Source organism: Poecilia formosa, unplaced genomic scaffold (genome assembly GCF_000485575.1).
Source record: "Poecilia formosa unplaced genomic scaffold, Poecilia_formosa-5.1.2 Scaffold117, whole genome shotgun sequence".
In the NCBI taxonomy this organism is placed as follows: Eukaryota; Metazoa; Chordata; class Actinopteri; order Cyprinodontiformes; family Poeciliidae; genus Poecilia; species Poecilia formosa.
The window spans coordinates 823,502-836,707 of record NW_006800056.1 but is presented as its reverse complement, the minus strand read 5'-3'; the positions used below and the strand labels follow the sequence as shown (position 1 = coordinate 836,707).

The following is a 13,206-nucleotide window of genomic DNA, read 5'->3' as shown; positions in this document are numbered from 1 at the left end:
CTATCATAGGTATCATGGATAGTTAGTTGGGCTTCAATAGGATGTCTGTTAAGGAACCACTCAGTGGTAATCCCCAACCCAGGGACTTTGTTGTAACATTTAATGAGGATTATCTAACTGTCAAAGCGTTGGAGGTAATTTCCTGTAAATTGATCCTGAAACCAGAAGAATCTGGAGCGTCTCTGCAGAAAGCTGCGGCGGCTGTGGGAAGCTGGATGAGCCTCTGCAGCTACCGTGCAGCAGCTCGGTTCGTCTGAAGGCCCTCGGATTGAATTAAGCTCTGTTCGCTATGGACAGGAAGTCCAGGAACGATGGGATTTCAGTGGGATTTTAGGCGTGTGAAGGTCAGCTGTCACAGTCTGGGTGGTTTAGGCATCAAACTTCTCCACAAATACTTTTCCCAAGTCAAACTTTTATTAAGTGTTCCTCTATGGCTGATATAATTTGCTTTAACTCAGTTTCAGTTCATTTATACGACATAATTCACAACAAAGTGAACATAAAACACTTTACAGCCCTTTTAACTTTCATCACAACCCTTTACTGACGCATTTTAGGATCAGAAGACAACTTTCAAGAACAATCTGATCGTAAAGGGTTAGTTCAGCCTTAATAACAGATGCATGGACTATTTTTCCTGCATTGTTTCAAAACAAGACATTTCTAATTTTGGCAATGTTGTGCAGGTTGAAGGAGGACGTCCTAGAAACCTGATTAATGTGGGACTTAGAGGACAAATGTTTTGTGTTTCAAAAACTCAGCTCATGATTGAACTTTTCTGACTGATGGATCCCAAACAGCAAATTACAAATTGATATTTATGAAACAAAAACTTCTTCTTTTAGTCAGCATTAGTTTTCATTCCCCATCATTCAGTCGGTGATAAAGTCATACTTTCCAAATCTTTCATAAATCCTGTCTGTTTTGCCTGATGTGTTTTTGGGTGATAATAAAACGGAGCATGAGTTGCTGATTCACTCTCAGCCAACACTCCTGTGACCAACTGTTGGATTCTCTGTTTGACATCCATGGCTTTCATGTTGTCACTTTTGCTGTGCTAACACATTCATTCACTGTTTCTCAAAGAAAGTCAGAGCAGATGGTTGTCAGATAAAACCATCGTGAGAGAAATCCAGGATCCATGCAGTAAACATACGGCTCACGATGAGGAGTTACCAAAAGCCGTGGATTCAGTGGAGCTCCAGGATATTTCCTCAAGTCGCTGTAATCTCTGCACAGACAGAAGCGCTGTGGTGTGCATATAATTCAGCTCCTGCCTCAGACAGAATCAGCCATCATGTCAGACTGCATGGCAGAAATTGGGAGAATGCATCACACGCTGGGCTGCAGCCAGACGCTGCAGAAGCAACTAATGGAGCCTCATGTCGTCCTCCAGGACTGATGGCTGCGGCTTCCAGCTCCACCCAGAGGATCTGATGACAGCCCTTCATGTAAACATGTTTCTGGTTCAATCATGAGCTGACTGATCTAAATGAAGATCTTTTTTGGTTCTTTTGCTTTTTAATGATGTCAGGGAATTAAGGAACTGGTTAAAATTTAGGGTTAATTGTGCAAATTGTAAGTCATTTGCATATGTTTTGCATATTCAACTTTAAATCAAATGAATACTTTAGATTACAAAAAATAGTATATAAATGATTACATTAGGTATATATTATATTACAATGTTGTTTTATCATGAAACAGAAACTAATCACTGAGCGCCTCGAACAGCTGAATTATTTCATGTTCCTGCTGGAATTATGCATAACAAGTTGTGACAGCTGATGTTATAAACTAAATATTTGCTCATTGGATGGACTACACAACTAATTCAACATCACATCTAAAACTATGAATTTCTTTGAGTTTGTGACATTTTTTGCAGTTGTAGGGTAAAATCTTTCTGCTTTATGTGGATGAACATTTGATCCTTTTCTTCATCAGCAGCTGCTCATCTAATGGAGCTTATTTTGCTGTTTGGCAGCAGGTTGTGTCACGGCTTCACTTCGTCATTGTTGCTGGTGCATCAGCTCAATGACATCAGAGAGAACAGTTTGTTTCCAAACGCTTTGGCAAAATGGCAACATCATGACATGACCCCGCCGTCCCGCTCCAGGGTGAGCCCCCTGGGTGTGGCGTCAGGATCTGCATGGGTCAGAGGAGACCATGACCATGACTGATGCTAGGATGGAGCATGGAAAAAGTCTGGATGGATGAAAATGAGGTGTAACTGGGTGTCAGTCTGGCAGCTGCCAACCTGGTTATGATTTTATTCCTGATTAAAATCACTGCAGAGCCTCTAAAACTGACATTAAAAAGTCTCAGCTACCATGTTTTGTGAATACTGCAGGGTGTATTCAGTCTGAGTGTTTTTAAATCTCTGCTGACTTGTGTCTCACTTCAGCTTCGTGTTCTCTGCAGTGTTTTTCAGAATCTGGTTTCGTAATGAAAAGATGTTTCCAAGTGGGTGAAACCTCCATCTGTCATGAGTTCTCTAAAGCTCTTTGTCACACTGGAGTTTGGAAAGCCAAAATGTTTCATGCAGTTTTTACCTTCAGCAAACTTCTGGGCTTGAAGTAATGAGCTGCAGTGCCTTGAAAAGTATGCACACCTCTTCAACTATTTCACCTTTTTTACATGGCAACACAGGAATGTCAAAAGTAAACATGATCAATCACTGTTTACAATAAAAATCTTAAAAAATGGCAAGAATCTGTTCTTAACCCCTTTCACTTTGGTAACCTCCAGTAAAAAACAGTCAGAAGTCACCAAGTTGGTAAATAAGAGTAACATGAAACCAGAAAGATGGCACCACCCTGAACGTTTCTGCTGAAGTTCAGCAGGAACAAGACGGTTGGTCAGAGTTGGACCAAATCAGGACAGACCTGGCAGAAACCTGCAGAAGATGTGGAGCTGGGGTGGAGGTTCACCTTCCAGCAGGACAATGATCCTAATACAGCACATTCAGAATGGCTTAGTCAAAGTCAAGACCTAAATCCAGCTGAGGATCTGGTGCAAGACTTGAAAATTTATGTTTATAGAGGCTCTCCATTCAGACTAAATGGGCTTAAGCCTTTTTACCCAAAAGACTGCACAAAACTTTCATCTTGTTTGTGTGAAAGGAGCCGTACCCCAAAAGACTTGTAACTGTAATTGATGGGACATTTCAAGTTGAAGCGGGACAGAATGGGAAACACATCGAGGGTTCTGGACAGTTTTCCCAGCCACTGTACTGCAGAAAGCGCTTTAGAAATGAAGAGTAATTATTGTTTGGTGTAAATCAAAATGATGTTGTAAAAATGGGATGTTGGTGTGTGTGCCTCAGGTTGGTGGTTCGTCAGCACGTCGGAGCAGCAGGGCTGGGTCCCAGCCACATACCTGGACTCCCAGAATGGAACCAGAGACGATTCGGATCTGGCCACCTCCAGGACCGGAGAAGGTTTGTTCACAGAAACATTATTACAGTCATAAAACACAAAAACACATAAAAGTCAGTGTGGCTGACTCGCTGTGGGAGAAATGTCTGCAGGGCAGAAGCAGAGATTTCTCAATCGTGATGTTTTTGCTGTGTTTGTTTTCCACATATAAATCTCAGCCTGAAAACAGTCTTTAAAAGTTAATCTTAAACACACCTCCAGTCACACATTCGGAGCCTTTGAGGCCACAGTCGCAGTATTATGGTGAAACTGTACCAGACAGCTGCCAAAGTGGGCTGCAGTACTTTGGCACCACAGAAAATTCCTTCCTGTTCCCCCAGGATCCTGCAGCTCTCTGCAGGAACCTCGTTGTGTTGTGACCCTTTTCTCCCAAATGTTTAGTCTGAATGCTGGGATGAAGTATTTCTCCACTGTGTCACAACACCCCCCAGTTGGGACTTTCAGAGAGAGGGAACTTTACTGAGATATATAACATGCAAACACACAAATATGCAAACATGTCTGCTGCTGAAATCTTAATAAAGCTTTTCTGTATTTGAACAGTTTATTTCTCAATGAAACCTGGATGGTGCAATAGTTTAATAAGGCATTTGCTGCCTTTGGGTTATCTAACACACCTTTTCTCTGTCACTACGTGCTTCTGAAGATTGTGCAAAACCTCCCTTACATTAGCTCCTCTCTTCTTCTCTTTGAATCCCAACTCATTATTCACTAGAGTAAAATTTGAATTTGGAGTAGTTGGACACTTAAATTAACTTTGTCTTTGAGGAAGCTTTAGCCAGGTAAATGTGATACCTGTTTGTCTTCGGCTGTGTTTTCTTAGAGAATGGTTGTGCTGCTGTCAGAGTCTAACAGCTGCTGGGAGGAAGGATCTCCTATAACGCTCCTTTGTGCATTTAGGATGCAGCCGTCTGTCAGTGTAGAAAGGTTTTAACTTCAGAAAACCCTGTTTCAGTTTTATGAATTATATCCAGCGGGCCCTCGGCTCCAGAGGCCCTGGATAAACTTCACCAGGGAGGCTTAGGAGTGTTACCCCCCTGTAGTTGGAGCACACTCTGCTGCCCCCCTTTTGTATGTCTATCCAGGGAAACTGGTCTTTTTTGAGCTTTGTATTTACATTTATTTATAGCTGTACTTTGGATCCAAGTTCCAGTAATAATCTGATTGACAGAAAAGATGAAAATGGAAGTTGAAAGTTGATGCAAAGCCTCATCAAAGCTGCTGCTATCAGATCCTAGAATGACGTTGAGCTGAATCGATACTCTGCTCCGTCTTATCCCGGCAGTGCCTCCATTCGTACTGCTCCTCTGTTTGCACACATCGTCACTTCTCATTTCTGATCTTCCTCCCTCACATTACCGTTGCCCCTTACATCTTATTATCTCCATGCGGTCCATAACCTAATTCTGCTGACGGCCCGGCTCACTGGAGAGAAACCGACAAGCACAGCTCCACTAAAATTACCTCGAAATAACATTTCCTCTCTGTGCCTGAGCTGATATTTCAATTAGGAGGTCAACAGGAGCAAGGTGGAGCTCAGCAGGATGCTGCTGAGTCAGAGAGGGACCAGAAGAGAGAGGAGATGACAAGAACCAGAGACAGACAAAAGGAGAAGAGGGACAGTGAGAAAGAGGAACATTTGGGAGATAAGAGAGGGCGGAAGACGAGACGCTGAGAGACAAAGAAGGAATTAGATTTCCACAGCACAAAGACAGATAAAAGACGAGTTTTCACCGCCTGTTCTTCTTTTCACTGATGTTTGCTCTCCATATGCCCTCAGATTAATCACTTTATAACTTCTGATGGATCATACAGGCTCTGAACTAAAGGATTGTGAGAAAGTTCAGGAGTTCATGGCTCAGTTAGTTAGAAGTACCACTTAATTAATTGTCATTAATTAATGACATTTCAACTCAATGTGTCTGAGTTGAAATGTGGATGGATCAGTAAATCTGGAGCATCAGATTTTAGCTCTGCTACTTATTTCCCCTTCAAGCTGCTGCACTGCTGCAGAAGACAAACACCCGATGTAACTTCGTCTCTTAGTTCATCATCCAGCCTCCTCTCAGGAACAAAAGGCTTATTTGAAGTCTGAGAAACAGATTGGACTGGTTTGAATATGCCTCATCCAGGTGAGGTCCAGGGTTTCATTGAGGCTCTACCAAGTCACCTCTCTTGGTAAATTGACCTCAGAGAGTCAGACTGGAAGCAGTCCAGTACATTTCTATACTGGACTTGTGAAATGTTCAAAACAAAGTAATTAACATCCACTAGTTGCTAATGAGCTTTTTTTTTGTCTAGTGCTTTAGGGCTTTTGCTAACTTTGAAAACATTTAGTGCTCTTTGCTTCCCTTAAATAAAATTTTCCAGATAAATTATAAAGCAGAAATTTATGTTGCTGTTTTGTAAACCTTTGTCCTCTTTGTTGAACTTTTGGTTATGGACTTTTAAGAACTCTTCAAGTAGTTAAACATTTGTGTTCATGCTCTTATTTTGAAGGTTATGAAGGCTGTTTACGCAGCAGATCCGTTTCCTGTCATGTTCTCTGACTTGATGTAGCACTAAAGCATTAGTGAAATTAATGTTTATGATTAGTGCTGTAGCATTAGCTGCACTCACCACTGGAAACCCAAAATGACTTCTGGAGACCACTGAATAACTAATGGTTTGTTAAAGTTCCTCCTAGATGAAGAAAGACATTTCCGCCCAGTAATCCTTCACTTTTATGCTTAAATCTGTTTTTTCAGTTCCTAACAAAACTTTCTTTCTTCACTTTGCCAAACCAAGCTTCTTACACTAACCAATTATTTACTTTGTTCCTTTTATTTTCTCGTCTTTTGGTTGCTGCTGCTGCTCATCATCAGTTACTAAGAGAAGAAAGGCTCACCTGAAGAGGCTGGACCGCCGCTGGACCCTCGGTGGTATAGTTAACCGCCAGCAGAGCAGAGGTGAACAGACAGACACAATCCTTACATGAAAACCTGCATCAAACAACAGCAAACAGCTTCTGCGTCACAAGGAGGCGACAGAGTCCTGCATGTCTCCTGCGTATTCACCTGGAGATCAGTATTGGTCTTATGAATCATATCTACAAATCATCAGGATAATATGGCTCAATCACATCAGGATTTTATTGAATTTGCATTAATGTGTAAAAGTGTTTCCTAAAGAAAACAATGAAATGTGCTGCACCTTTTGTAAATCTCCTACTTACTTCACTGCATAAACATTGTTTAAAATGTTTAAACGTTTAATTGAATTAAACTATTAAATTTAATTAAATTACTAAATTGAATAATTTAATTTAGCTGAGTTTGTGTTTTGGTACCTTTGAAAGCTTTTACATTATGGCATCTAAAGTTTTCTATATTTTTAGGTTGTGCACATTGTGAAGCAGGTGAAGTTATGGAGTTTTAAAATATTCAGAAACTTTTGAATTTCAACAAATGTCACACACTTCCTCCAGTTTAAACATTATGATCTGTGAAGTTTTTAAATCTTTGAAGTCTTAAAGTTTCTACAAAAACCTCCTGGAGTCCAGATTGTGTGCACCCAAACCTAAGAATTCGCCTCCTGGCAGAACATCGAGCCAGGCGTGTTTTCACTCCTGATAGTTTGGTAAACTCCGTTCGATTGGCGACCAAAACTGCAACATTGGTCATATTTTCATCTGATGCAGTTTGTTTTCACACTGCACTGTCAAACCAACCAAACCCTTTGTGCAACCTGTTCACCTCCTCGCCTGTGGTGGCGCTGCACCAAGAGCCACTGAAGGAAATGATACAAAAACCTCAGAACAACTTAATACTTCAAGAAATGCAGATAAAAATGGAGTGGTTTCAGATTTTAGTGGTTGTAAGATTTTCCTTTTGTCTTTTGCAAATGTGCCAAACATTTGGTCTATGGTTTTCTTCCACATGAGAAGACCATAGACCATTTTCTCTGTTGTTTTCACACAACAGAGAAAATGTTTTTCCTCAAAGTTTCAAAGTTCACTTCAGCCGAGCTGAATTCAAAAAGGATCAGAGTTTGCTGTTTTGATCCGCCTCAGAGTTTGATTATGCAATCACACGTCAAACGAACCGGCAAATGAACTAGAGTTTGATTAAATCAGACTAAACAGGGCTGGTATGAATGCAGCGTTTGAATGGTTCAGTCAAAGTCCAGATAACGATCCAATTGAGGACGTATGGGGAGACTTGAACACTGATGTTTAGAGACACTACCCATCCAATCAGACTAAACTTGAGCTGATTTCTCTGTCACAACCATCTCAGGTACAGTTTGTAATCAGCATCAGAGAGTAAAAAGTCAAACCAAAAGCAAAAACAGAGCTGCAGGAAAATAGAAAGCTCTCACTGGCCAAGGGAAATTTGCTCCAGTAAAACTGGCTCAGAGCTCCCAGTGGAACCAGTTCTGGCAACGATGGAGCCAGACATGCACCAAACCTGCAGTGAAAGGGGCTTCGGCAAAGTGTTGACTCAGCAGGGCAGAATATGAAGGCATACAGATAGTTTTCAGATTTTTATTTGTAAACATGGTAATTTTATATTGTGACAAAATGCAGGAATATTTAGACAGTTTGAATCCTGTTGTCAGGCAGTCTGCATGATCAGAGTCTTTTTCTGAGACGTTGTGATAACATTATCCTTTTCAACAAACCGTTCAGTGCAGACCGCTTCTTACTCATCTGGTTTTGAAGTGTTTGCAACACGTTGGTTGCAGTTTCCACACAGTAAGAAAGCAGGCCTGCAGTGCTGCTGCAGCTCCTCCTGTGGCCCCCGTCCTTCCTCAGAGTTTAGGGTTAAAGTAAACAACCTCATTTGCATCCTCATCTCTCAGCCAACAACAACTCGCCCTGGGATCGTGCCAGCAGCTGCGTATTGGGTGGCCAGAGCTCAGCACAGTCACAGAAATCTCAAATCTTTCTCCATCACACATGAAAAGCTTCTCAGCTCAAAGTAAAGCTTTGCCCCCTGAATCCTGATGTCTTTAAAAGCAGCAGATTAAACTAGGCTCTCTGTGGTTTACTTGGAAATCAGAAAATCACATGTGAGAATCAGGTGTTATTTTTAGCATTATCCACAAACCTGCTGATTTTGTAGAGATGTATAATTCATTAATAAATATCAGAAAAGCTTAAATTTAGTCTGTTTCTGTGTGGAAGATTGCTAAGCTGCTGTCAGACTTAATAGCAATGATCAATCATTTTCCATCAGTAATTGTCATGACTTTCTGAAGGTCTCATGAAACCTAATTTTAGATCTGCAGAACATCTAATCATTCCCTGCGTCGTTCTGATCTGATCCACCTCAGCAGTTCTTCAGGCTGCTGTGCAGGACTCTTACCTCACCAGATGTGTCTCCCAGAACTCCGAGGCTTGGCCCAGGAATGAGCTTATGGAAAAGTGCTAAAGTGGGCCACAGCCCAATCAGGAGACTGGTTTTAATCACACCAACCTCAGCCTCCGTAGAGCCTCTGAAATGAGTCACCAGGCTAGCTGTCGCCACCAGAGAATGAGGCCATTAAACCTGGAGACCTAAACTCGACTGGGTACCAGTTCAGCTTCACTATTCAAACTCATCTTGCTGGACTTTCAGTTAATTGAACCTGCTGAATGGTTGAAGCATTTTATGGTGTAAAATACTTTTAATCTCTGCTTCACTGGAGGCATTGGGTCTGCAAAAACAGTTAGCTCCTTTATGTTTAGGAAAAGCATAAATAAGTGGATCAGAAGGAGGAATGATTTGTTTTGGACATCCATAGACCTGGACCAGAGAGGAGTGAAAAAATGATTTGATTTGGTAGGATCCGGCATGCTTAGAGCAGTCTCTAGCAGTGAAGCGATAGTAGTTCATGGACTGAATTTGTAAGGCGTTTTCTCATCATACCCGTCTCTCAAAGTGCTGCACACTAGAGCCAGATTCATCCAGCCGAACGTTGGGTGCCATGATGGGCATTGGAAGTGAGGAATGGGACAGTGTACTGCAATCGTTTTCCAAGTTGTTTTTGTGAACATAGCCATGGCTTCTTCTTGTTCAAGTCAAGCTAATGTGTCTGTGGACGCAGGACACAGTTATGACTCACAGACAACAGTGTGTCCATAATTTGGAAAAAAACTAGCATAGAAACCGACCCATACCTTCCTCCTCCTGCCGACTTGATCATTTCAACAACTTTGCCTGAATTCACATGATTTATAGCTACAAAACAATTTATACCTCTAGGTATAAATAAATTAACCTAATCTAATAACACTGTCATAAAGAGCGTTTCCCCTTACACCAGAGCAGACTTAAAGGTGTGCAAAAGTTTAGACTTTCACCATGATTCTGACACATCAGACTCAGGTTTTTGCAACATTTTGCAAAAAGTAAGCCTTCCCACAGTCACCACAGGTCTGCATCTGGACCAAATCACATCCAAATCTGTCAGTTACATGATGGAGTGAATTGAAGACAGTGATCTGAATATTGCAGATAATTTACCTTTATAAAAGCCGCCCTGGGTGGTTGCCCATGTCGCCCATATCAAAAACCACCACTCATCAAAACAGTTGTCCAAAAGTAAAAGAGTAAGAGCAAACATCCTTGTGGCTGCACAGCATCCGAAACCAGAAGAAATTATTGTCTAAACATGCAGCACCTCGGCCAAAAGAAACATGAACACAAGTTTATAAATTGAACCCATGGAGGGATTTCCTTCCCTTACAGGATCTTTGATGGGTAGCAGAGTGTGAGAGAGGAGTAATGGTCAAATAGGGACCAGTCAAGACAGATTTTACCTCAAATATCTTTTCTTCTGTGAGAGAAGTCACAAATTGAAGAGGAATAACCATTTCTCCAGAGATGAAGGCTTCACCAAGGTCCAAAGAACTTAGATCAGCTGCAAGAAATGACAGTTTACCCAGAGGAAGGAGCTTTTAATAAGGGTCCCGTTTACCATTTCTCACCCAAAAAGAAACCTCTTGCTCTTGTTTTGACTCTTCACCCTTCTTCTTCAATAGAGGAGAAATATTTGACGATCCAGCCGTACACCAGCCAAGGCGCGGATGAAGTGAGCTTTGAGAAAGGGGTCACCGTGGAGGTAATCCAGAAGAACCTGGAGGGCTGGTGGTACATCAGGTTAGTCAACCAGAATTATGCCGTTGACCTTACAACAATCCCTCATACCAAGCATGCATGTAGCAACAGTGGAGAGGAAAAACTCCACTTCAACAGGAAGGAACCTCCAGCAGAACCAGAACTGGGCTCAGTATGAGCGACTGTCTGCCACGACTGACTAGGGATTGGAGAAAATGCAGCATACGCACAAAAAAAAACAGAGTACTTTCTGTGTGAAGGAAAAGTAAAAGGTTAATAGCAGAAGAAGATGATGGTTGGCAGCATTATTGCAGCTTATGCTCCATTCGAGGGACGAACCACAGCCAATCAGAACCCCAGATAACATGATCAAAAAACATGAGCAAGAAGCTGAGAGAACATACAGTTAGAGTAGGAGAACGTAGCAATTAAAAAATATAGGATGTGTTGCTGTTTTATTTTTGTACATTTTATAGCAACTCTATGGAGTTTTAATACCTGTGAAAAGCATTGTGTTTGGTTTAATCTGGGAAGGATACATGTAGAGATCAGACAGAGAGAAAATGATCAAGACAAGACAGTAAAAGATTCTTCTTTGTCTGTTTCACCAAAAGATATTTAGGAAAGGAGGGGTGGGCCCCAGCCTCCTACTTGAAGAAACTAAAAGACGACTTCTCGCCTCGTAAGAAGACCCTGACGGGTCCAGTGGAGATCATCGGAAACATCATGGAGATCAGCAACCTGTTGCAGAAGAAGTCGGTCAGCGAGAAGGACATCCAGACAGACGGAGAGGGAAGCAACACGCCGGAGCGCCACATCACCAAGAGCGAGATCAGCCTGCCCATGCCCTATAACTCAGAAATCAACGCCGAGACGGGCAGGAGGCTGAGCGCCGGCCGGGACACCAACAGCCCCTGCCTGGGGATAGCTGCCTGTTCTGCCCTGAGCGAGAAGGTCAGAGGGGAGCCCGGCTCTCCAGCTGTGGCACGAGTGGCTCCACACAGAGTGGAAATTGGTGAGGATGTGTCCTGAACTTTGAAGCTTATTTGACTTTTTACTCCAGAGACAAAAGCAGAGAATCACCTGCTGTAAAATGATGAAGTAGTTTTGTGAATGAGAAGGTAAAAAATGTCTTTGTTTGTGTGTAGGCTTTGAAGCTGTAGGGAAGTCCGACTGGTGGTGTGTGATGATGGTTATGAAATAAATTATATTTGCTACGCTAACCTGCTTGGTATGATGGAGTATTAGGGAAAACATTTAAAAAGTGATGGGAATAAGGCCATGAAATCCCGAGAATCATAATATTACAAATTTATTCTGATACCATGACTGTACTGTTGTATTTATTCTTCTAATATTATGACTTTATTCTAGTAAGTTCATTTTTTTCTCAGTATGGCCCTAATGCTCCATCGCAGCTTGTAGATCTATCATGAGGATTTTCAGACTTTTTGTGGGTTTTGTTTTCTCTCACAAACAAAAATTGTGTGAAGTTTCTGTTTACCAGATTTTATTGCTGCTCTGTTACTCTGACCAGACTGAGGAGATTTATTGTGTTTTTCAGGGTCTCCAAATCTGAGGCAGAAACCTCCACCAAGAAGAGAAGCCAACTTGGTGAGACGAATCACAAACTCCCTGCTAACTAAAAAAAACATTGAGTCGTACTTTTCCCCTTAACTGTAAAACATATTGATTTTATATGTGTTGCATAATTTATAATGAATGGTTGCATGAATCCATCTTCTTTCCTTTCAGGGTCTCCAGTTACCAAAGCCACCAGAGCCCCCTGCTGTGGAAGCAGAGTATTACACCATCGCAGATTTCCAGTCCTCCATCTCTGATGGCATCAGTTTCCGTGGAGGACAAAAGGCTGATGTAAGAGGACAGATGCAGAGTGTTGCTGCAGAGATGAGAGAGGGCTGATCGCATATGTATGTCAGCGGAGTGCGACCTTGAGACGCGTTTTAATGAGATCATGTGGAGAGTTTCCTCTGCAGGGATTTTGGCAGAAAGATAATGACACTGTTGGAGATCCCTTAGGAGGCTTCATGAGGGACTCATGATTATAAACAAGACATTAAACATCATGGGAGCCATTTGTGGAAGAAATTTATTAGCATTTAACAGCATATTAGTGTCGTACACTAACCGTTTTTTATTATTCTACCAATCAGTATTTTGATTAATACATTTTCTAAATGCTTTTTACTCCAAAATGTCCTCTCTTAAAAAAACAAGGCCCCTATATTTGAATTTAGAAATGAAATGCTTGAGTTTTTAGAATGTTAAATATTATAAGACTAAATAAACTAAAACAGACTTTGTAAAGAATCAGTGTCTTCTATTGCAATATAGTGAATCCCAACCAGTTTGCAGTTTGATATTCACAGGGTTTTCTGTGGAACAAAACTCCAAATTATTTGTGAAAAGTGTGCCACAGATGTTTTCCTAGAGCATAACTAAAATATTGTAAAGAAAATGCAGCTTAGGAAGCTGAAGTAGCAGACACAGTGTTACTTCACATACTACTGGAAAGAAGCCAATGCAGGAGAACCTTTATTTTATTTTTGGGGCTGATTGGTTGAGTCCCCAAGAGTGGGGAGAAGGAAGAGCTGGATGTTAGTGTCTGCTGTCGCTTCAAGATTGTGTCCACTGTGCATATGAATGCATAATAAAGCTAGATT

General features: G+C 41.5%; 1 protein-coding gene and 1 long non-coding RNA gene across 9 annotated transcripts in view; both read left to right on the top strand.

The window, feature by feature from the left end:
- Positions 1-13,206, top strand: part of sh3pxd2aa (SH3 and PX domains 2Aa) — a 94,113-nt gene that overhangs the window by 72,331 nt on the left and 8,576 nt on the right. For 2 of the 8 annotated variants that reach the window (XM_016675584.1, XM_016675586.1), the window contains 7 exons: positions 3,329-3,442; positions 6,305-6,388; positions 10,447-10,564; positions 11,137-11,537; positions 11,671-11,685; positions 12,087-12,136; positions 12,278-12,397. In XM_016675584.1, the coding sequence (XP_016531070.1) occupies positions 3,329-3,442; positions 6,305-6,388; positions 10,447-10,564; positions 11,137-11,537; positions 11,671-11,685; positions 12,087-12,136; positions 12,278-12,397 (902 nt within the window). The remainder of the gene's footprint in view (positions 1-3,328; positions 3,443-6,304; positions 6,389-10,446; positions 10,565-11,136; positions 11,538-11,670; positions 11,686-12,086; positions 12,137-12,277; positions 12,398-13,206) is intronic. The other 6 variants (XM_016675588.1, XM_016675587.1, XM_007560605.2 and 3 more) reach the window with 3 other exon arrangements.
- LOC107837140 (uncharacterized) lies at positions 1,202-2,332 on the top strand. Its single transcript, XR_001663134.1, has 2 exons — positions 1,202-1,451; positions 1,988-2,332. It is a non-coding gene; the product is annotated as an uncharacterized LOC107837140 (long non-coding RNA).